General features: G+C 52.5%; 2 protein-coding genes across 2 annotated transcripts; both read right to left on the bottom strand.

Moving 5' to 3' along the window:
* Window positions 1–1261: 1261 nt before the first annotated feature.
* Window positions 1262–3301, bottom strand: LOC123054505 (E3 ubiquitin-protein ligase Os04g0590900). Its single transcript, XM_044478286.1, has one exon. The coding sequence runs from the start codon at window positions 2859–2861 to the stop codon at window positions 1665–1667; it is 1197 nt and encodes a 398-aa protein (XP_044334221.1). The 5' UTR covers window positions 2862–3301; the 3' UTR covers window positions 1262–1664.
* Window positions 3302–20589: 17288 nt separating this feature from the next.
* Window positions 20590–24293, bottom strand: LOC123054504 (exocyst complex component SEC15A). Its single transcript, XM_044478285.1, has 2 exons — window positions 24055–24293; window positions 20590–23229 (listed from the first exon to the last, which is right to left on the bottom strand). Exon 2 carries the CDS (start codon window positions 23220–23222, stop codon window positions 20853–20855), a length of 2370 nt encoding a protein of 789 aa, XP_044334220.1. The 5' UTR covers window positions 23223–23229; window positions 24055–24293; the 3' UTR covers window positions 20590–20852.
* Between the last annotated feature and the right edge of the window lie 273 nt (window positions 24294–24566).

Raw genomic sequence — 24566 nt, 5'->3', positions numbered from 1 at the left:
AGCTCGAGCGCGCCCGTCGCCGCCGCGCCTCCTCCGGCAACTGGTCCGCGGGGAGCTCATCCGGCCACTGGTCCGCGGGAAGCTCATCCGCGGGCGCATCGAGCTCGCGGCTCGTTCCGGTGAAGAGGGAGCCGGAGAAGGCCGTGCCCGATGCGCCGCCACGCCGAGGCGTCATCGGACCGGAGGACTACCTCCCACCGGGGCAGGAGGAGCTCCTCGAGCGCGTCATCCTCGAGCGGTCGGCGAGGGAGCTGCAGGAGATGGAAGAGCGCATCCAGCGCGAGCTCGAGTACGAGCGGCTCTTCCTCGATTTGGGCCTCACGGCATCGCAGGCGCAGGCATCGAAGGAGGCCGACCTGCACGTGATGAAGGAGGAGCAGGCGAAGCTCTTCGTCGACCTCGGCTCCGACTCCTCCGACTCCGACTGATCGCCGCCGGTGGGCAGCTACCGCAGGAGCTCCGGTGAGCTCAATTTTGTTGCAGTGATGCGGTAGCGTAGGCCCTGTCTAGCATATCTAACATCTATGTATGTATGTGGCGTGTATGAACTTTTTATGCAAAGAAGAACCATGTATGCGAGCGAGCTCCGGCGAACTGTTGTTTAAATTTCTCGCGCGAAACAACTTTTTAAAAATTTAGGGGTCCGTTTGCGGTTCCTAGTCTACCGCCGCAATTTTCGGCCTGCATAATCGTCCCCGTGCGACTTGCAAACACATTTTACGGGTCGGCAAAATGCGAGGTCTTGCTAGAGTTGCTCTAAATTATTTGCCTCTGCCATATGAACCAAACCGCAAGCACAGATCTGGAACGCCAGAAACACGTGCCACGGAGGGCAAAGGCCTAACCTAACCACGGACGGGATTCCCGCTGCAGAAACTTCCACGCCACTATTGTCCGTAAACCCGCATTCAGCTTAGGAACAAAGGGAGGCGCTGGCCGATATTAAAACGCCATTCCTTTTGCTGCAAAGTGGGTGCGGGTGCGGGGAATCAGGTTCCGCTTCATCTTCTATCTCAAACCCAGATCTGACCAAGAGCCGTGCCGCAAGCAACTCATCACGAGTCTCCGCCGAATTGAATAGAAAAACGTGCACTGTCGGTCTACAACTTTGCTAGGATCAGGCTAATTCTTGATGGTGATGGACCACAGCAAGCGTCAGCGACACAACACACTGCAAATATTACTTATCTCTCGGCCTGTCTCCGCGAATTTCAGTACTATAATGAATATAGATTGTGTCCCTGAATATGAGCTCAAAAAGTATGCAAGAGAGCAATTCCGAGCTCCTAGTACTAACATTTGAACCAACATTTGATCATTCGGATTTCACACTCGCTTTACAGCTAATTGCAAAGGCATAAACACACACAAAAACTTGAGCCTGTTACTGCACTCGCAGCAAAACATGTCCACTGAAAAGAATGGACTGTGGTGGAGGAGACGAAACTATGTCATGAGTTGGAACTTGGAAGTGCAAAAAAACGAAATGATCCAACGCCGGCTGAACTAACATCAGAAGAGATCTTACCCAAGCAGAGCATGCTGCAACCCGAGGGATATCGACATTATCACAGGACGACGACATCTCTGAATTAGTACGATGATATGGTCCTCACTGGCATCCAATCATGCGCAGAAACGGGACGGAAGCTTGCCCAGGATCGTCACGACTGGCCACCTCGCACTGGATTGTCTGAATCGACGACGACTGCCCGGCCACTCTTGCTGCTGAAGCACGACCTGCCGCCGGGCGGCAGCCTCTTCATCGGCGGCACGGAGTCGTCCTGCAACGCGCGCCGGTTGCGGCCCCGTCCGTTGCCGCTGTTCTCCCCGCGGCACCGCCGCGACGTGCCGGCGCCGCCGGCGAGGAGCCCGCTCTCCCTGGCTGCGATCAGCTCGTCCTCCATGGTGGACTGCAGCACGTCGGCGATGGACATGCGGCTGTCACGGTGCAGGTTGGACCCCGCCTTCGGTGGTGGAGCGCCTTCTTCTCTGATCTCAGCCGTGCCGATTGCCTCCTCCTCCTCCTCCTCCTCTGCTCCCTCTCGGCTGCGCTCCGTCTCCTGATCATCACGGCCAGCTCTGACGCCGCCACTGCTCACCGCATCCCGCTGCTCCTCACACATACTCTCCAATTCATCCATCTCAACAACCACCTGATGGGTGCTCCGGTCGGTCTCGCCTGGACCTGGAGCACGGCCCTCCGGCTCCGGCGGCGCCACCTCGACGGCGACGAAGGAGATGTTGGAGCGGCAGAGGGGGCAATTGGAGTGCGACTTGAGCCAGGTGTCGATGCACTGCTGGTGGAACGCGTGGCTGCATTTCGGCAGCAGCCGGAGGCTCTCCCCGTCGTGGAACTCGCCGAGGCAGACCGAGCAGTCGGTGGTGTGGAGGACGGGCCCGTCGCCGCGCCTGTACTTGCACACCGTGATCTTGTTGATGAGGGCCTCGTCCAGCCCGCTCGCCGGCGACACGTTCCACGACTCCTGGCTCCTGGACTGCCCGTGGCCGCTCCCAGGACCGCCGCCCCCACCGCCGCGGGAGCCGGAGCCGGAGCCAAAGAGCCTCCTCCTGAGGGAGCCGAAGGTGCCGCAGTACTTGGAGATGAAGGTGTAGTAGCTGACGAGGAGGAAGGCGGTGGCGAGCACGCCGATGATGGCGATGACGAGCGGGGAGAAGACGTGGCCGGATGAGTCGTCGGGGCCGGGGCCGGCGAGGTCGAAGGGCGGCGGCGGGGGGAAGATGAAGTAGCACCACTGGGGGCAGTAGAGGCTGCACAGCCCCTGCGAGCAGTCCCTGGTCGGCTCGTAGGGCACCCAGGTGGGCTCCGTCCCGATGATTGCCGGCGGCGAGGACGCCATTGCCTCCCCCCTCCTCCTCCCAGCACCAAATCTTGGCAGCCCCCGCAACGGCAGGGGAGAAAAGGGGGAGGAAGGGACGGGGACAGATGTGTTGGCAACCACCTCACTCACTCACTCCGAGACGGCTGGGCGCTCAGGTACTAGCAGAGGATCTCCGAGTCTCTCTGGGCCAAATCATTGTGACTGGGTGGGGGGAGGAGGCGTAGGAGCATCTGCGTAGGCGCTCGATCCATGGCGCTTTCTTTCTCGAGGTTGGGAAGTGGGAAATGTGACGGGGAATGGGGGGGAGAGATCGGAATCAGATGATGGCGCTGGCTGATGATGGGGATCTTTCGGGGAGGGACTGGAGAAAGAGAAGAGAAGAGAGATTGTCTGCAAAGCAAAGTGATGGTGGACTGGACTGGACTGGTGGTTGTTGGCATCTTCTCATCAAGCTTTTGTTTTTTGGTGCCGCAGCTCCTCTTTCCTTCTCTTTTTCTTTGCCCTGCCCCTTCCCTGCTGCCGTCCCTTTCCTCTCTCCTGTTCCGCACACGTCACAGGGCGAGGAGAATGCGTCCACCGGATATACGTATGATTGTGTAAAATAGATGATGAGCAGGAAACATGAACATGATAATTTGCACCGGTGTAGTGCAGCCCACCAACACAATCTTCTACTGATAGTTCCCAAAAAAGAATGGAAACCATATCCCATTCTACTTCCCCAGGGCCCTGGAATGACAAGGTGATGCGGTTTTCAAATATGTTTTACAACTGATTTGGTGTCTGAATGAAAGCTAAAGCCTGCTCCAATTCCAAAGTGATCCGACTGACCAAAGAGACTTATTAAGGGTGGCATTCAGAGCTTTGCGAACTGTCAAAGAAGTGGCTTTCATCAAAGCCAAGCTGCTAAACCTTCACTGTCCCTCAAGTCTCTCTCCCTAAACAATCCAAGGTTCTCTCTTTAAGCAACGGGAGACGATGATGGCCAGCACCGGTCTGTTTGACAGCTTTCTTCAATCTTACTGCTCCCCTACGGTACGGACACCAAACCTTGTGGTTGTGGTTGACAGCTCTCTTTTTTGCTTGTGTCAATTTTAATGGCTTGCATTGGTACAAGAGAAAACGCCCTCCTCTATTTCTTCAGGTGAAATGATGCTGTCAACAAACTTCAGACGGAAAGCAGAGGCCGGGCCGCTCCCCTTTTCAAAATAAAACGTTCAGACGGAAAATTACACGCATACAGCTACAGTTTGCAGTCTCACTCTCACCCTATAAGCAGCTAAAGCTTAAATGCACACCCATGAATCGGAGGACTGTTACTACTCCCTCCATGTCCTGGCTAACACCACTACACTATGAAATCGACTACACTCACCCCGACCCACCCCATTGCTGGTAAGCATTGACCTTAACAACAAATTCAACTGCTACATGAAAATTCAACTGCTCTTATTACCTACTCTTATTAAATTATTTCTTAAAATTCATATATTACTCCTAATGGTTGAAACAACATGTTAAGATTCAATACCAATAAAGTTAACTGGATAGTGACTACCAGACTCAGGCCGGGGCCAAGGCTCAAAAGAGTTTAATCAGGAGAATCAATTCATCGGATTTTTTTCGCAAAAAAATATAACCAACGGGTTTGGAGTTCCACCATGGTAGTATCGTATACCCACTCATGGAGAAAATGTACTACACCTTAAAGAAGCTATTTTTTGAAGTTCTTTCATTCCCCTGGCCCTAGACATGATGGTTGCATAAGTAAGATGAAATGGTAGATCGCCAGCAAAAGATTGATATGATTATCCTTTTTCTTTCCCTAAGGGGTTATTTGGATCTAGTTTTCCTTAAACTTGTCTAGCAACATGACAAACTAAAATTGTGTTTCGTTATGTCTAACTAACTCAAGGATATCTAGAAACTGATTCTCGTTAAGATCATCATCATGCGGAGTTAGATGAATCAAGGACTCATGCGAACGCGTTCGCATGTTCAGTCGGGGTGTATTGTGAGGTGTGGTTGTGTCCAAGTGCTCGTCTCTATGGGAATTCGTCGGAGTTGAAGCGGTGTGCATGGTGTTCCATGAGTTATGTCCATGTCCTCATGGAAAGTCCTCGTTACGGCTAGTGTGTATTCGTGGGATGCTTGAGGAGAGTGGTGGTAGGGGAAACCATCATAAAGCGATGAGGTGTGCGACCCATAGACAATGAACCTATTGCAAGCAAGTACGAGAACATTTTGGTGTGAAGTGAGTGTAAGGCGGTGGCCAAGCAATAGCAATGGCACAATATAACAGAGCAAGAGGTGCAATGCATGTTTTCGCTTTCCAGGCGTGGTCATACTTAGTTTTTTTTTCTTTTTTTTCCCAAAAGGGGGGGCTCCCCGGCCTCTGCATCAGAACGATGCATACGGTCAACTTAAGAAATAAGCAAATAGGTTCAACAAGGTCTTAAAGTCTCAAATGAAAGTAAAGGAAAGCTCACAAAGAGCCAAAGGGCCAATAACAAACTAGCCAAAAAAAGCCACAACCGGCTGGCAAAAAAAAGATAGGTAAACTAATTGCCTATCCTATTACATGACCGTCATCCAAACCGGTTGAAGATATCTCATGCTACCATCTCCCAGCGGATAGATCCAGTAACCAAACGCTCCCTTGCCTCCGTCGGAGTGAGTAGCGACCACATACGGATCAACGCAGTGGCTCGGAAGATAACCTGCAAAAAATGAATATTTGTTGTTCTGTTAAAAACCAAATCATTTCTGCAGTTCCAGACTGCCCACAATAAAGCACATACTCCTACACGAATATGTCTCGCTGTTTCGGACTCTATCCCGTTAAGCCACGTTCCAAATAACGTGCTGACAGAACTCGGAGGAGTAATATTAAATGCAATGTGGACCGTCCGCCATAGAACTTTGGCCAACGGGCAATCAAGAAAAAGGTGTTTGATAGTTTCATCCCGATCACAGAAACTACACCTAGTAGGTCCTGTCCAGTTATGCTTTGCCAAATTGTCCTTTGTTAAGATTACTTGTTTATGTACAAACCATATAAACACTTTAATTTCAAAGGAACTTTGACATTCCAAATCGGAGGAGCATGAAAGACAAAGACTCAAGATTGGGAAGAGAATGTTAGGTAATCTTGTCCAAGTCCTACAAGTATTTCTGTTAGTGTAGTTAGGTAGGCATTGTAGTTGTGGCAGTGTGTGGCTTGCATGCTCTGTGTCATGGTTGGCGTGAGTTGTAGTAGTGTTAGGAATTCAGCTTATACTACTAAATTACTTTTCTGAACGACATCACATTTACAGCCTATGGTTGTTGATTAAGATTGTTCCTAGGCAATTTTATTTGGACCCATTATATATTTAAAAATAAACTTTAGTTCCAACATTATCTTTGCAAAATACCCTATCTGGTGATTATACAATTACCATAAATATAAACATAAATCAACACAGATGCATGTAACCAATGACTTGGTGCTTTATTAGTAAACTATAAAGTTGTTGGAGAGACCAAAAAGCAGAGCAAAATTTAGATTGGCCCAGTGGTCTATTCTATAGTCCTCTGGAAAAAAGGTATACTGCAACTTGAGATATGATTGTTACAGTAAGTTGCTAGCACCTTATTGGTTCAAAACAGTCCATACGGAGCCCAAGGTCCAGAGTAAAGATTACAAACATATTGAGCTAGACCTTTTTAGTCTACGCAGCGCGCAATTTGCTGCCTTGGGGTGTACAATGAGACCATGGAGTTTTGGAATTCATGATAGCAGGCAATAACATCAGTGGCAATAATGGGACTGGGATCTTGACTATTTGGTGTGCAGTAGATGCTTAATACACAATGGCGTCCTAATTCACACTAATTATTGTAATGAGTTATTACTGACCACCACAAATGTACTCCCTCCGTTTCTGTTAATCTTGTCCAAGTCCTACAAGTATTTCTGTTAGTGTAGTTAGGTAGGAATTGTAGTTGTGGCGAAAACTACATAATCATCCATCTACATTGTACCGTGCATAAGCGGAAAGAACAGTCAAGTTCAGTGTATTCTTCTTAACTTTTGATGGGTTTTTAATTCATTAACTAGCGTTTCGGTGTAATTTTTATTATGTTTGAGATGCTTTGTACTTCCGGTGAACTTTTATAACAGATCTGATCCTTTTCTAAAAAAAACAATTATTTTTTTTTACGAAAAGGAGGATTTACCCCCGGCCTCTGCATCCGGACGATGCATGCAGTCATATTATTAATTATTCACAAAGACCATACAAGATGATACATCAATAAGTCTGAAGCCACCATCTTGGCAACACCGTTGCTACTCCTATCCCCTTGATGAAGGCGTGCCGAACGTCCGGACCTACCAAACAGCCATCGCACTAAAGCCTAACATCTAAAGCCGGGTGTCCCATCCAAGCTGTCGGCGTTCTGGGAACGGGGGTCCCAGACTTGCCTGCCAGCGGCCCACGGCGTGGCTCTACTCGCGGCCCAGTACGGCTCGTCTTCACCAACAAACACCCAAGACCCTCGCGAGGGGCCAAGCCTCGCGAGGCGGACGACACAAGACCTCCTCGGGAGCGGCCTCACCAGGCTGGCTCGTGAGGGGCGGAGAGAACAAGGCAAGGCGAACCTCGCGAGGTTCCAATGACGCAAGCCATGACGACCAAGACCAGGCGAGCGCCAGCGCGCGCAGTGTCCTCGTTTCCTCTTTGGTGCTAAAGGGGCAAGCACAGGCGAGGAGTCCCGAGGCATCAGGCAAAGGTTTCCATATCGGTGCAACGAGACCAAGACCAGCAGGACGGCAAGACGGAGGTCACCGTGGAGCCCAAGATGGCGTCACCGCCAGAGCCTTTAGCAGGCGAAGACCACTTTTGTCAGGATAGCTTGTACTAGCTGCCCCCCTTCAAATTGGTCGTTGTTGGCTCCCTTCCCGCTCAATATTTGGGAAGAGGACCAGGGCCCCTATAAATAGGACTAGCCACCACAGTAGGAAGCAGGTCGGACGGATCTTGAGCAATCCTCACACCCACCAAGCACAAGAACACCTCTTCTCGGGAGGCTGTTCTTCCCCCTTGTACTGTTCGTCCTCAGCCCAAGAGGCAATCCACCACACCACACTGGAGTAGGGTATTACACCACAACAGTGGCTCGAACCAGTATAAATCTTGTGTCCCTTGTGTTACGAGTTCGTCGAGTTCAGCCTGAGAGATCGCGGTGAGAGCGAGGGCGTGATTAGGTAGGGGGAAATCTTCGCGCGCACCCCAGTGTTCAAACCTCAAGGGTTTTGCCGGAACCCGAAATCCGACATTTGGCACGCAAGGTAGGGGTGCGCCGGAGTTCCCTTCCGCCGATCCGCGTCCCATCGCTTCATCGTCTCCATGTCGGACGCCCGTCGAGCCCGCGCTGAGCGCACGGCCACCCTCGCCACCCGCGTCGCTCAGACAGCTCCTGTCGGCGGGTCTCCCCGTCGTTCTCCGTCGCCTGCCGTCAACGCCGCCACCGGCCCGGCGGGGAATGAGCAGCAAGCATCCTCGCTGCATCCCTCGGGGACGGCCGCACCGCCACCCCGTCGCTGACTCCGGCCGGCTCGTCGTCTCACGCTCGTTGCGCTCCCACGAACGCACAGGCCGCGATGCTCATGGCACGCGAGCTCCTGCGCTACCGCCCCGTCGACGACCTCTACGAGGACTGGCTCGACCGCATCGTCGAGCTCGTCAGCGCCGCTGGGGGCTCTCCCTTGTCGTCCCTTTCGCTGCCTCACCCTCCGCCAGCTGCGGGCGACGTGGCTCATGGAGCGCCTCCGCCACCTCTGCCCCAAGACGGCGTCTTGGCGCCAAGGCGCGCGCCCCCCCGGCACGACCCGTCGCGTCCGGCGCCCGCACGAGAAGAAAGAAGCTGCCAAGAAATCCCTCGGCCGCGAGAGAACGTTCCCGTGCTCCCCACACCACCACGGCAAGACCGCGCGCCGCCTGCGGGACATCAAGGGCATGCTCCACGTCAGCAAAGGGTCCCAGTGGCCACCGCGGGCTGCCGCGCCTTCACCCCCGAGCTGCGTAGCGTCGCATGGCAGGGCAAGTTCAAGCCAGACCTGCCTCCTTGCTACGACGGCACCCCCGACCCCGCGGAGTTCCTGCAGCTCTACGAGCTGAGCATCGAGGCAGCCAACGGCGATGAAAAAGTCATGGCGAACTGGTTCCCCATGGCGCTTAAGGATGGTGCCCGCTCATGGTTCTTGAACCTGCCTCCAGGCTCGATCTCCTCCTGGGACGAGATGCGCGACCGCTTCGTCGCCAACTTCCAGGGTACCCGCGACCGCCCTCCGGCCGCGGGTGACCTGCGCCGCATCAAGCAGCAGCCAGGAGAGACCCTCCAGAAGTACATCCAACGCTTCAACAACGTTCGCCTCAAGATCCCCAAGGTGACGGACGAGGCCATCATCTCCGCGTTTTCCGATGGTGTCCGCGACGTCAAGATGAAGGAGGAGCTCGCCATCCACGAGGAGCCGTGCACGACCCTGGAGTTGTTCAACTTGGCGACCAAGTGCGCAAGAGCTGAGGAAGGGCGCCTTTCCCTCCTCGAGCTCCCATTTGCTGACCCCCAGGAGAAGAAGGCCAAGGCCAAGGACGTGAAGCGCAAGGGAGTGGCCGTACTCGCGGCAGAGCCAGACACGAAGCGCGGCCGGGACCAGCCCGGGTCATCCAAGAGCAGCCAACCATTATGCGCCTTCCACAACGTCCATAGCCACAACACCAACGACTGCCAGGAGCTCAGGGCCATCCGAGACGGGCGCCTCGGTCGACGCCCCGAGCGCAACGACCGGGGCTACGGCCAAGGAGGAGGACGTGGCGGAGGACGCTGGGACGACCGTGGCCCTCGCCAGGAGTGGCGTGACCAGCCTCGTGAGGACCGCTGGCAAGATCAGCCTCGCAAGGGCGCCTGGAGAGATCAGCCTCGCGGAGACCACCCTCAGGGCAATGCTGGGCTTCCCCCGCTGCCGCCACCACCAAGAAGGAACGATGACCACCATCAAGACAAAGGGGCTGGGGGCTTCCAGGAGTCGCGTGCTATCGCCTGCATCTTGGGCGGAGCTCAAGCTCTGGCCTCTCAGCGCATCTTCAAGCAGTTTGCTCGCGAAGTGAACGCAGTCCTCCCCAGGCTCGAGGCCACACGCCCGCTTAGGTGGTCCAAGTGCGTCATCACCTTCAGTTCGGCAGATCAGCTCAAGTGCGCGGCTACCACTGGCGCCCTCCCGATGCTTTGCTCACCCGTCATCAGCAACGTACAAGTTACCAAGACCCTCATCGACGGCGGCGCAGGGCTTAACTGTTGGGGAACGTAGCGGAAATTCAAAATTTTCTACGCATCACCAAGATCAATCTATGGAGTAATCTAGCAATGAGGGGAAGGGGAGTGCATCTACATACCCTTGTGGATCGCGATGCGGAAGCGTTGCAAGAACGCGGATGAAGGAGTCGTACTCGTAGCAATTCAGATTGCGGTTGATTCCGATCTAAGCGCCGAACCACGGCGCCTCCGCGTTCAACACACGTGCAGCCTGGTGACGTCTCCTACGCCTTGATCCAGCAAGGAGAGAGGGAGAGGTTGGGGAAGACTCCGTCCAGCAGCAGCACAACGGCATGGTGGTGATGGAGGAGCGTGGCACTCCAGCAGGGCTTCGCCAAGCACTGCGAGAGACGAGGAGGGAGGAAGGTAGGGCTGCGCCAAGAGGGAGAGCAAATCATATGTTGGGCAGCCCCCATACCTCAAGTATATATAGGGGAAGAGGAGGGGCTGCGCCCCCACCTAGGGTTCCCTCCCCAGGGGTGGCGGCAGCCCCCAGATCCCATCTGGGTGGCGGCCAAGGGGGAGAAAGGGGGCGCACCTAGGGTGGGCCTTAGGGCCCATCTGCTCCTAGGGTTTGCCCCCTCTCCTCTTGAGGGCACCTTGGGCCTTGGTGGGAGGCGCCCCAGCCCACCTAGGGGCTGGTCCCTTCCCACTATTGGCCCACGTAGGCCTCTGGGGCTGGTGGCCCCACCTGGTGGACCCCCGGGACCCTCCCGGTGGTCCCGGTACGTTACCGATAGCACCCGAAACTTTTCCGGTGACCAAAACAGGACTTCCCATATATAAATATTTACCTCCGAACCATTTTGGAACTCCTCGTGACGTCCGGGATCTCATCCAGGACTCCGAACAACATTCGGTAACCACGTATACCTATTCCCTATAACCCTAGCGTCATCGAACCTTAAGTGTGTAGACCCTACGGGTTCGGGAACCATGCAGACATGACCGAGACGTTCTCCGGCCAATAACCAACAGCGGGATCTGGATACCCATGTTGGCTCCCACATGTTCCACGATGATCTCATCGGATGAACCACGATGTCGGGGATTCAATCAATCCCGTATTCAATTCCCTTTGTCTATCGGTATGTTACTTGCCCGAGATTCGATCGTCGGTATCCCGATACCTTGTTCCATCTCGTTACCAGCAAGTCTCTTTACTCGTTCCGTAACACATCATCCCGTGATCAACTCCTTGGTCACATTGTCCTACCGAGTGGGCCCAGAGATACCTCTCCGTTTACACGGAGTGACAAATCCCAGTCTCGATTCGTGCCAACCCAACAGACACTTTCGGAGATACCTGTAGTGCACCTTTATAGCCACCCAGTTACGTTGTGACGTTTGGTACACCCAAAGCATTCCTACGGTATCCGGGAGTTGCACAATCTCATGGTCTAAGGAAATGATACTTGATATTAGAAAAGCTCTTAGCAAACGAACTACACGATCTTGTGCTAGGCTTAGGATTGGGTCTTGTCCATCACATCATTCTCCTAATGATGTGATCCCGTTATCAACGACATCCAATGTCCATGGTCAGGAAACCGTAACCATCTATTGATCAACGAGCTAGTCAACTAGAGGCTTACTAGGGACATGGTGTTGTCTATGTATCCACACATGTATCTGAGTTTCCTATCAATACAATTTTAGCATGGATAATAAACGATTATCATGAACAAGGAAATATAATAATAACCAATTTATTATTGCTCTACTATACGAATCCGGTTTACTACTCAGAGTCATCCAGATTAGTGTCAAAGTTTGCATCGACGTAACCCTTTACGACGAACTCCTTTTCACCTCCATAATCGAGACAATTCCTTAGTCCACTAGATACTAAGGATAAGTTCGACCGCTGTCATGTGATCCATTCCCGGATCACTATTGTACCCCTTGACCAACTCATGGCAAGGCACACTTCATGTGCGGTACACAGCATAGCATACTGTAGAGCCTACGTCTAAAGCATAGGGGACGACCTTCGTCCTTTCTCTCTCTTCTGCTGTGGTCAGATCTTGAGTCTTACTCAATACTCACACCTTGTAACACAGCCAAGAACTCCTTCTTTGCTGATCTATTTTGAACTCCTTCAAAAACTTGTCACGGTATGTATTCATTTGAAAGTACTATTAAGCGTTTTTGATCTATCCTTATAGATCTTGATGCTCAATGTGCAAGTAGCTTAATCCAGGTTTTCCATTGAAAAACACCTTTCAAATAACCCTGTATGCTTTCCAGAAATTCTACATCATTTCTGATCAACAATATGTTAACAACATATACTCATCAAAAATTCTATAGTGCTCCCACTCACTTCTTTGGAAATACAAGTTTCTCATAAACTTTGTATAAACCCAAAATCTTTGATCATCTCATCAAAGCGTACATTCCAACTCCGAGATGCTTACTCCAGTCCTTAGAAGGATTGCTGGAGCTTTGCACACTTGTTAGCATCTTTCAGGATTGACAAAAACCTTCTGGTTGTATCACATACAACCTTTCCTCAAGAAAATCATCGAGGAAACAATGTTTTGACATCCTATCTGCAAGACTGCTAATACAATTCCAACAGACTCTTAGCATCGCTACGAGTGAGAAAGTCTCATCGTAGTCAACTCCTTGAACTTGTCGGAAAACATCTTAACGACAAGCCGAGCTTTCTTAATGGTGACACTTACCATCATTGTCTGTCTTCCTTTTAAAATCCATCTGCACCCAACAGCCTTACGACCATCAAGTATTTCTTCCAAAGTCTACACTTTGCTTTTATACATGGATCCTCTCTCGGGTTTCATGGCCTCGAGCCATTCGTCGGAATTCGGGCCCACCATCGCTTCTCCATAGCTCGTAGGTTCTCCATAGCTCCATATCTCTGGGCCCACTCGGTAGCAAAATCTCAAAGCAAATATTACAAGACATATTGTTCTCACAATACCAAACGCAAGTTTAAACGCCTCCATGAGGCATGGTGCATGTTGCAGGAGTCTAAATAGGAAAGGAGTCGCAAGCAAGTCATCCCTGGACATCGCCGGCGCCCACGAGAGGCGCTCCTTCCTCAGTGGCATCGCCTTCACCCATGCTACCGGCCGGAGCTGCAGGATCAGTGGCACCGCCGGTCGAAGGCGCGGGAGCGAAGGCGCGGAACTCCTTCAACAGGGCCTCCACCTGACCCTTCACTGCTGTGGCAGCGGCTGCGCAGTGGTCGTCGTCCACAGGCTCTAGCAGCTCGTCAAGGCGGGTGGCAGGATCGCGAAGATGGAGGTGGCTGAAGACACGCGTCAGTGCAGCTGAAGAAAGGACGCGAGCTCTTCCTCTGCCATGGGGCCGATGCCGCTCACGACTTCCTCAAGCGCCTCGACCAAGTAGGGAAGCAGCTGGGCGGGGCCGTCCTCGTCAGTGGTCAGCGGCTTCTCCAAGCCCTTCTCATAGAGTGCCTTCAACGCTACGCGAGACCTCTCCTCGAGGAGCGCGAAGGCTGCGCGGTCCTCGACCAGAACCTTCGCCTTGGCGTCAAGTTCGGCCTTCTCCGCCTTCACCTTCCGCTCCAGCTCCTCCAGCCGGCCGCGCTCCGCGGCCTGCGCCTTCGTTGACTACTCCACCTCAGCGTCGTGACCCTTGATGGCGTATTCCCGGGCCTTCATCTTCTCCTCCTCTGCCTCGCGGCCACGAGCTTCTTCCGCACGCTTGTCATGCAGGGTCTTCAGCTCGGCCTCCAGCCCCCGGCAGCGATCCTGGACGGCTTCGGCATCCTTCAGCGCCACTTCACGAGCAGCTGTGGCTTGGGCGGCGGCCTCTTCTCCTTCTCAGAGATCGCCGCGGCCTGGTTTAGCGTCGCTCGAACAGACACGTCAGAATGAAGCCAGCCAGAGACCAGCTCCAGGCGCCCGACTACCAGGTGGGAGTCGGCGTCCCGGAGATCTTCTCGCAGCTGGGCCATCTCCAAAAGGGCGCGCTCCAAGACGTCAGGAGAGGCGGAAGGTCCTGGAATCAGTGGTGCAGCGGGAGGAGGAGGAGAAGGTATCGTCACCACAGCCTGGGAGACTGGGGGCTCCTGAGCCTTGGAGACCTCAACAGCCGAGCCGGACACAGGTGACTCCGGAGCCAGCGGGGCCACGGGGGCTGACTCCTCCCGAGGATCCTTCCCCAGGCCTTGTGACGGCGACCGAGCCGGAGAGACATGAGCGCCAACGCTGCCCTTCTCCACAGAGGAAGATGCAGCCGGAGTGGGCGGATTGGTCCCGAGCAGCACCACCGCCTCCTCCTTCCTCTTCTTCGCCGCAGGTGTCGGCCTGATCGCACGGCGGAGAAGCGTCAAGGCCAAGCACCAGAAGCAAGAATGAAACAGGGCAAGAGCACTTACTGGTCCACCGCGGTGTAGTCCACCCTCCTCTTGCTAAGCTTGAAGCCCGAGAGCCTCCCAGCCTGGGGTGCGGGCGCACGAGCTCCAGGGGCAGAGGGAGGAGCAGCAGACGGGCCAGAAGCAGCCCCAGGTGACGTCAGAGCAGGAGCGTCATCTCGGGACACCAACACCGACCCGCCCCTCATCGGGATCACGGGCGTTTCCCTCCTCTGGAGGCCATCGGCCCCGTCGTCGTCAGGGATGGTGCGGAGGAGGTCAGCCTTGCACAAGTGGGAGGTCTCCCCCATCCCCTCGGGGGTCGCCTCCGAGTGGTTCTCCTCGTCTTCCTCGTCTTCCTCCTCCTTGCGGGAGTCGTTAGAAGACACCTCCACTGGCACCGTCGCAGCCGGGACCGCAGGAGGCGCTGGCGGCACCAGCCCGCGCCCATCGAAGGTCGGCCTGGCAGCCATGACCTGCGCTCCGTACTTGCGGCGGAACAAGGGAATGAAGGCACTCGGCGGGTATTCCTGGTCGTCCCCGACCAAGAGGCGGAGAGCCGCAACCAGCTCTTCGTCAGGCAAGGCTTCCGGGCTCAAGCGAAGCTTATCTTCTTCGCCCCCAAGCCTCCATAAGGGGCGCGTACGCGCCTGAAGCGGGGCCACCCGCAGCATCAGGAACTCCCTCAGGAGCGTGGCTCCCGTCAGCTTCGCCGCCTTCGCGTTGCCCGGCTTCAGGTCGGCGTTCATCTTCTCCAGCACCGACGTCGCCCGGTCGTCAGTGAGCTTCGCACGAGACCACCCCGCGTCAGACTAGGGCATCTCCGTTGGCAGCACCAAGCGTGGGTGGACGCACTTGGTGTCCATCATGGCCCACTTGCTCCTGAAGCTGTCTGCCTTCTTCCCAGCCTTCGACATCGCGTTGGCCTTGCCGGCCGCGATGAAATTGGCGCACCCGAAGGTGCGGCCATCATTGATGCGGAGGAAGAAGAAGTGGCGCAGCAGAGCCACGGACGGCATCACGCCGACATACGCTTCGCAGTAGAAGGCGAAGATCGACAGAAGGAGAACGGAGTTGGGATGAAGATGCAGCGCCTGCAGCCCGTAATGGCAAAGGACCTCATAGAAGAAGTCGGAGAAGGGGGGAACCAGCCCCGCGACGACGCTGCTTATGAAAGGGGAAGAAGGTGCTCCCCGCAGGCTCCGGCACGGCAGAGCCAGCCCGGAGCTCGGTCTTCCCCCTCTCGTTGCTCTCTCCCGCCGTCAGTAGGTGCGTGACGGCGAGGTTCTTCTCTGAGACATTGGGCGCATCCAGAGCCGGCTCGTACCAGGCGGGCGACGAAGAAACCTTGACCTTCCGGGGCGCCATTGGTCGCTGATTCGGAAGGGGATGGGAGCAGATCTGGAGATTTCAGAAGCGAAGGGCGAAAAAGGGGATCTAGAGCAAGACGGAATAAAGCAATGAAGGCAACCGTAGCCCGCGCCAGCCTTTTGTCAGACGGGCAGTTGCCGAGGCAGCGTGGGGAAGCGGAGACGCCCACGTCCAATCAGCCGCCACGCGTCGACCAAGGCCGCAGGCTGTTGGGGCCCGTGGCGCTCCGCACTTGCCCTTTGGCTTCGCCTCGAAGCCAAGTCCGAGCGCGCCTTGGGCCCGGGGGCTATTGTTGGTGTTCTGGGAACGGGGGTCCCCAGACTTGCCTGCCTGCGGCCCATGGCGTGGCTCTACTCGCGGCCCAGTACGACCCGTCTTCACCAACAAACACCCAAGACCCTCGCGAGGGGCCAAGCCTCGCGAGGCGGACGACACAAGACCTCCTCGGGAGCGGCCTCACCAGGCTGGCTCGTGAGGGGCAGAGAGATCAAGGCAAGGCAAACCTCGCGAGGTTCCAATGACGCAAGCCATGACGACCAAGACCAGGCGGGCGCCAGCGCGCGCAGTGTCCTCGTTTCCTCTTTGGTGCTAAAGGGGCAAGCGCAGTTGAGGAGTCCCGAGGCATCAGGCAAAGGTTTCCATATCGGTGCAACGAGATGATAATCCCCAAGTGCAGGGAATCATTGTAGAAATTTCCAAAGGTGGAAGTGATAAGTATGGAGTGTCGAACCCACAAGGAGCTAAAGGTAAGATCAATATTCTCTCGAGCCCTATCTGCCACTGATACGACTCTACGTGCACCGAACGTTTGCTTCCAACTAGAAACGAGAAATAAAACTACGTTGTGGGTATGAAGAGGATAATTTTGCATGGTATCGGAGAGCTAAAACATAAAAGTAGGTGATGTTATCATAAAACTAGAATATATTATTAAATATTATAAATAGCGAGTGTGGAATAATGGTGGATCGGTGTGCGGAATTGTCCTAGGCAATTGTTAACAAGACCGGTAGTCGTCATTGCAATTTCATATGAGGGAGAGGCATAAGCTAGCATACTTTCTCTACTTGGATCATATGCACTTATGATTGGAACTCTAGCAAGCATCCGCAACTACTAAAGATCATTAAGGTAAAACCCAACCATAGCATTAACATATCAAGTCCCCTTTATCCCATACGCAACAACCCCCTTACTCGGGTTTATGCTTCTGTCACTCAAGCAACCCACTATAAGCGAATCATGAACGTATTGCAACACCCTACAGCGGGAACCCCTCACGCTTGCGCGACACAGAGGGCACCATAGGACAGCATCAAAGTAAAACATACAACTCATACCAATCTAGATCATCAATCAACCCAAAGACAAAAGATATCTACTCAAAACTTCATAGGATGGCAACACATCATTGGATCATAATATGTGGCATAAAGCACCATGTTCAAGTAGGGATTATAGCGGGGTGCGGGAGAGTGGACCGCGTAAAATAAATGAGGATGGTGATGATGATGGTGATGTTGATGAAGACGATCACCGCGTCGATGATTCCCCTCTCAATGGCACTCCGGTGCCACCAAGAGAGAGGAGGAGAGGTTCTCCCCCTTGTGCTTCCTCCTCCATGGCCTCCCCCCTAGATGGGGAAAGGTTCTCCCTCTGATCCTTGGCCTTCATGGCGATGATGGCCTCTCCGGGATTCTCCTCCATGGCCACCGGTGATGATGGCCCCCTCCGGCAGGGTGCCGGAGTGGGCCTAGATTGATTTCTCGTGGCTACAAAGGCTTCTGGCGGCGGAACTCCCGATCTAGGTTAATTTTCTGAGGTTTCTGTATTTATAGGAATTTTTGGCGTCGGTCTCACGTCAAGGAGGTGCCCGAGCTGTCCACGAGGCAGGCCCACGCGCCCAGGGGGTGGGCGCGCCCCCCACCCTCGTGGGCAGCCCGGGACTCTTCTGGCCCAACTCCGATGCTCCGTGGTCTTCTTTTGGTCCATAAAAAATCATCAAAAATTGGCACGTCAATTGGACTCCGTTTGGTATTCCTTTTCTGCAAAATTCAAAAACAAGGAGAAAACAGAAACTGGCACTGGACTCTAGGGTAATAGGTTAGTCCCAAAAATCATATAAAATAGTATATAAATGCATATAAAACATCTAAGATGGATAATATAATAGCATGAATACTTCATAAATTATAGATACGTTGGAGACGTATCACGAGACCAAGACCAGCTGGACGGCAAGACGGAGGTCACCGTGGAGCCCAAGACGGCGTCACCGCCAGAGCCTTTAGCAGGCGAAGACCACTTTTGTCAGGATAGCTTGTACTAGCTGTCCCCCTTCAAATTGGCCGTTGTTGGCTCCCTTCCAGCTCAATATTTGGGAAGAGGACCAGGGCCCCTATAAATGGGACTAGCCACCACAGTAGGAAGCAGGTCGGACGGATCTTGAGCAATCCTCACACCCACCAAGCACAAGAACACCTCTCCTCGGGAGGCTGTTCTTCCCCCTTGTACTGTTCGTCCTCAGCCCAAGAGGCAATCCACCACACCACACTGGAGTAGGATATTACACCACAACGGTGGCCCGAACCAGTATAAATCTTGTGTCCCTTGTGTTACGAGTTCGTCGAGTTCAGTCTGAGAGATCGCGGTGAGAGCGAGGGCGTGATTAGGTAGGGGAAATCTTCGCGCGCACCCCAGTGTTCGAACCTCAAGGGTTTTGCCGGAACCCGAAATCCGACACAAGCCACTACCTGGATTGGGTCCCACACCGGTCAGGCACACTCCCAGTGAGCACCGCACGCTGCAAGGGCCGTCACCTCCATCATCCCTCGGTCCATCCTCAGAGCAAAACTGTTGCACCGACCTTGCCAGGCCTCTCTGCCATCAACGCCACCATGACGCCAGACAGCTTCCTCCTCCTGCGCAAGTCCATCTCCAAACGCGTCCATCGCCGAACCTCCGCGGCGCCATGCCGCCAGGATCCGCCGTCGGCCTCGCGGTTGATGTAACACCGCTCCTCCTCTTGCCCCCTCCAGCCAGCGCGTGCTCCAAAACGATGCCCCCAGGAGGGACAACGGCATCGAAGGTGCCATCATCGTCCGATCCAGTATACCTAGAGCTAGAGTTTCCCCCGTCGCCACTTCTGGAGCTACGCGGTGCCCACCACCCACATCATCTCTCGCCCGACCATCTAAGCCTCCCAAGACGGCGCCTCCATGCAGGTTACGACGCGCAAGGCGCCGCCGCCGCCCAATCCAGACTGAATTTTGGACTTTCGTCCGGGAGGGGTTTGGATGTGGATAGGAGGGACCTCGGCTTCGCCTCCACGGAGGGTAACGACGTCGAGGGACGCCGCCGATGCTGGGCCGGACCAGCCGGCCAAAGTTTCCTTCACATTTCCTTTTGTTGAACTTAACTTCCAATGCAAAGACCAAAGAAGAGAATTATGATTGCCACAATTGGTAGGGAAACCTATAGCTGATATTACATCAAAAGGATAGAGCATCTAACATAGTATGTTTGTAACAAAGTAGCAAATAAACTTGTTCAGGAAGACGCAAGTTTCCAGACGAACGGATATGGCATCTGTGCTTTCCATAACCCAACGAAGTGCCTTTAGGAGACATAAAAATCTTAGTTGTGGTTTTTGCAACTGGTGATCCAGTAATTACTTCATATCTAGATTTTTTTTCCTTCGGAAACGGAAAAAAGATTTGTCTCATTGATTAATTAAGCAAAAGAGAGTCACCTAGTTAATTAGCCAAAAACTCACGTAAACCAATTCAAACAGGCCACATGCTAAAAACTCACCAAGCAGACCATTCTAGATTTCATTTTTCATTGGCATGTCTTGATATTTCCCTGTTAGGCCTGATGTCGTTATTTGCTGGTGTTTTTCCTGTTAGGCTGCGATTGGCATCGGGGTATTTTAATACGTGGGTATTTAATTTGCAGGCGTAACTTGACGGGCTGTGAGGTATTTCTGGCTGGAAATGAAACGACCGACAGAGACCTGTATTTTTTACAAGGGTATTTGAAAGAAAACAGCAATCCAAACATGGCCTTAGACAAAATGGAAGAATTCTATTGCTCCTGGCCTCCGCATCAACCCAGGTTGCCTGTGTTTGTTTTTTTTTTCTTTTCTTGTTTTTAGGTTCTCAGTTTCTAAAAAGGGAAATCAGGAGGGGTTTTCCCCTTTTAGACAGAAAAAAAAGCAGCAAAACTAAGTTGCAGTTCTGAGAATACCTCCTCATTGCCTAAAGCTGATCAGCAAGCTAAGAAATATTACAGTAAACTGAATCCAAAACCAGGAAACTACCTCATTGCCTGCATGACTGACACTGATAGGATTTCTTTTTCAAACATTGATTTGGTGTCTGATAGCTAAAGTTCTAATTCCAAAGTTATCTGACCAAAGAGATTTATTAAGGGTGGCATTTAGAGCTTTGCTAACCGTCAAAGAAGTAACTTTCATCAAAGCGAAGCTGCTAAACCTTCACCGTCCTTCAAGTCTCTCTCCCTAAACAATCCAAGGTTTTCTCTTTAAGCAATGCAAGACAATGATGACCAGCACAAGTCTATTTGACAGCTTTCTTCACAGTTACTGCTTCCTTACGGACACCAAACCCTGTGGTTGTGTCAACTTAAGCCTTTAATAGCTTGCCCTGGTACGAAAGAAACTGCCCTCTTCTATTTCTTCTAGTGAAAGGACAGTATCAACTAAGTTCAGATGGAAATTTGGAGCATACAACTACAGTTCACGGCCTCACCCTGTAAGCAGGCAGCCAAAGCCTAAATGTGCACATGAAACAGAGGACAGTAATTATGTTCTAGACAAGAAAATCACAAGAGCAGACAAGGTTTTACAGAAGCAAATTTAAGTTCTACTCAACTGGTACCAGCTTATTTCAGATGCAACATGGCTAATCTCAGCTAAAATCCTTCAACCTTCTCTTCAACACATCCAAGGACTTCTTCCGAGCACTCTGCACCATGTTTCTACTTGAAAGGCTCCCAAACAAGCTGTCAGGAGCATCCCGAAACTTGTCGCAGATGATGGCTACCTTCTTGTGGTCCAAGGACGCATAACTCTTCTCCCTGATCACAGCGTTCATGAAGCTCTCAGCGTGGTTGCTCAGCAGAAGATTAGTCAGCTGCCTAATCTCGACAAGGCAATCTTTAAAATTTGTTTCCTTTTTAAGGGCCGACAACCCAGTGGTGTGAAATCTGTCTTCTGCAAACTCCTCTAACTGTTTCAGGTCAATGTCGATACCTACAACCGCATTGATGCTCAGCCTTTTCACCCTGTCGCTGAGAAGAACTGTTATTATGGAGTCTGAGATGTGGCTGAGTGAACCAGAAATGACCTTGAAGAGGGCCTCTCTCGGCAGAATCTGCTGTGCAGTCGATACCACCATGTCAAGGTAGATGAGGACTTCATTCATGTAGTCATTTGCATGTTCTGGAGTTTCCTCTGTTGTCCAATCGATGCTGGTCAGCAGCAGCATGAATTCATCAATTCTGGAATTGGCCGAGGTTATTAATCCATTGAACGCTGCGTTTTGGGAGGCCTTGAGCACAGCTCTAGCAGTCAAACCAGAATGAGGCTTCCCAAGCAGCCGTTTAGGAAGTCCACAAAGCTGGGCAGCATGCAAAAGGAACATGTCACATGACCGCTCAAGGATGGCAATATTTCCTGCAATCTGTACCAGCTGCGCTATCTCCAAACTACCATTATGTATCAACTTCAGAAGACCGTCATTTAGTACCTCAATTAAAAGCTTGTCTAGGTATCCTTTCACCACATCATAGGAGTTGACCACTACACCATATGACAAGTAGCTTACCAAATCCTCAATGAAGGAACGGATAATACGGCAAGCACTGGGAACTGATGAGGAAAATGGCGCAACATATGGCAAATCCGGCACTGCGTGAATGGGTTCAAGTTGACATGCTGCGACATTCATGTTGTATTCATTTTCCTTATCTATAACCATCCTTTCATACGAGTCCTTAGCAAAGACGCCTTGTATCTGCTTCCGACAATCTGAAACAAGCAGCTCATGATATCTGTCCCTGTTTTTGTCAAGAACTTCAAGCAAAGATGTGACTTGATACCCATACTTCTTCATGGTTGCAGCTAGAAGAGAGACATAATCTTTTACAAGGAGGTGGTGGTTAGCTGCATCCATGCGTGCAAACTGTTCCTCTAGGAAAGAGGTGACCTTAGAAATAGATGTTTCCCACATTGTGTCAACCTGGCTCTCAGATAGAAGTCCCTCTGCAGTTCGAAGAACACGGTTTTCAACAATAAAAAATCCAGCTACCTGAGCAAGGAAGTGCTGGTGGGACTCGAGGAAGGGTTGTGTTGTAGAAATTTGCATGTCCAAGTTAAGCTGCATGAGCCTGTTACTGTAGTAATATTCTCGAAACTTGTCCCCAAGGCCAAGGGATATGTGGATGTTGTATGCTCGGTATACTGGAGTAAGATCAAATTCTAGTGTTGACTCTTCATCTATGTACTCCAGATCCAAGGCATAAGCATGCTCATCAAACCCCCCACGACTACATTCTTCTGCTTCCCTCTGCCAGGCACGCATTCGCTCATCTTTCTGACGATCCAAAGAGGCCTGGCGTATCGAGGCCTGTCCAATCTCCATTGCAAACTTTCTGATATACACAAGCCACTCATTAAACTCACCGGAAACTTCCTTCTCGATGTACAGCTTCATCATCGGTATCTTTTTCTGAACAACATTTTTAAGAAGCTTCAGAGGAATATTCTGCAGGTGGTCCTTCTCAATCAGCTCCAAAGTCTTCAGCACAGTGTGAAACTTGCCTTGGGCAATGTCCCTGTTGCATGCCTGACACAGGCTGGTGACCTGCAGACAGATCTTCAATGTTGCAAGCGCTTCCCCAACATTCTTATTCACCGCATACAACTCAAGAAGCTCATCGAGCTTCAGAAGCAGGGCACTAGCAACCTCCTGCAAGCGCAGATTCTCACCCGACAGCGCGCCCTTGAGTTCATCAGCATCGACCAACACCCCACGCAGCTCATCGACCGCGAGGATGAATTCCTCATAGTGAAGCCTACAGAGCTCCTCGATCTCAACCTCCTTCCTCTTGGCGATACCCCTGAGGTTGTGGAAGAGAGCCTCAGGCCTTCCGGACTCGAAAGCATGCCGCACAATGGGGCCCAAATCCTCATTATTGGAGACGAAGCCAACGAGAGCCGTGCCGATAGCAGCGTCCCCACTCTCCACAGGGCTCCTCTTCTTGGTCTGCGCGGTCATGGTTCAACTGCAAAACAAAATGGAAAACAGTCATTTCATCCAGATTTATGAGAAGATTTGGAGCTACAAATGCTGGGCATGTGAACTACGGAGAAGTAGAGGAAATTAACAATTCACAAACTGATCTTCTTGGAGAAGCCAAAAATAACAAGCAGTTGTTTCAAATTTCCTGAAAACAAACGGCTATCAGTACGAGTTTAGGGCTTGAGGGTAACAAGACACCAAAATACATGGTGGATGCCTTGACGCCTCAGGATGCAGGTGGACGCAGACGTGATGACGTGAATGGTTAAAATATATGTGTGATCTGTTAACCATAAATGTATTCCAGAATGAGTTGGGGAGACAATGGTGAGAATTTGCTGTAGATTTATGTGACTGTGACTGTTTGGTTTGCCATTTCTGCCATGTATTTTCAAGAGCAATCGAAATATGGTTGAAAAATATCAATGGCAACCTTGGCACGTCGCACCCATGCCTACTAGTTTTAGAATGTAATTCACTATTTTCTATGTTCATACGAGTGACTGGATATGATACAATTTACACGAGGTTGAGCTTCTGTGCACCCTTAGAACACTTATTCACAGTGAAATCTGATACTAGCAGCTAGCGTACAAATCAGAATGCGAAGCTAGCGGCGCCGCTAATCCTGCGATTAGCGATGTCCTGATTGACGGCCCTAGGAACGGGGGCCGGGGTCGGCGGGGAAAGGCCTCGAGGAAGAGGGATCTGGTCGGGTTCGACTGATTCGCGGCGAAGAAAAGTAGGCCGGAGAGAAACGTAACGGCAGTGACCCGAACAAAGCAGAGCAAAGCTAGGGCTTGCTTACCCAAGGAGAAGAAGCCGCGCCCGGCCTGCGTGTCGGCCCAGCGGAGGGGAGGGGAGGGGAGGGGAGGGGAGGAGGGCGCCTGAGATCCGCCGGCCGCTTCGAGGGTCGCTCCGGCGGCAGGAGGGGGGGAATGAAGCTAGGCGATGCCGGATTGGGCGGCGACAGGTTCAGGAGTAGGACGGACGAAGCAAGGGGGGAGGGAGGGGGCCGGCGGCAGACGGCAGTGGAGGACAGGCACGGGTGTGTGACAGCCAGTTTTTTTGCTCTCGCAAACCCCCAAAAATCGGCAGCTTCGCTAAATCCGCGGCGCCAGCTTCCGGCTCCGTTGGGCGCCGTTCGGCTGGCTCGCTCAACTCGTCCCGGCATGGGCTGGCGGCCCAGGCTCTTTTTTTTTTGAGATGGAACACATGGACTCACACAGGTCCAGCCATAGTGCCGGCCCGACGAACAGTTACATCATTCGGAGGTCCTCAGACCATAGTTCCCGGCTCACAGGACGACGAGCACCAAAG

The sequence above is a fragment of the Triticum aestivum genome, chromosome 2D, assembly GCF_018294505.1.
Source record: "Triticum aestivum cultivar Chinese Spring chromosome 2D, IWGSC CS RefSeq v2.1, whole genome shotgun sequence".
NCBI classification, from domain to species: Eukaryota; Viridiplantae; Streptophyta; class Magnoliopsida; order Poales; family Poaceae; genus Triticum; species Triticum aestivum.
The sequence above is the reverse complement of the archived record's forward strand: the minus strand, read 5'-3'. Positions and strand labels throughout refer to the sequence as shown.

What these genes read in the sequence shown, in the direction of transcription:
- LOC123054505 (XM_044478286.1), bottom strand. Translation starts at nt 2,861, where the DNA reads ATGGCGTCCTCGCCGCCGGCAATCATCGGGACGGAGCCCACCTGGGTG.
- LOC123054504 (XM_044478285.1), bottom strand. Translation starts at nt 23,222, where the DNA reads ATGACCGCGCAGACCAAGAAGAGGAGCCCTGTGGAGAGTGGGGACGCT.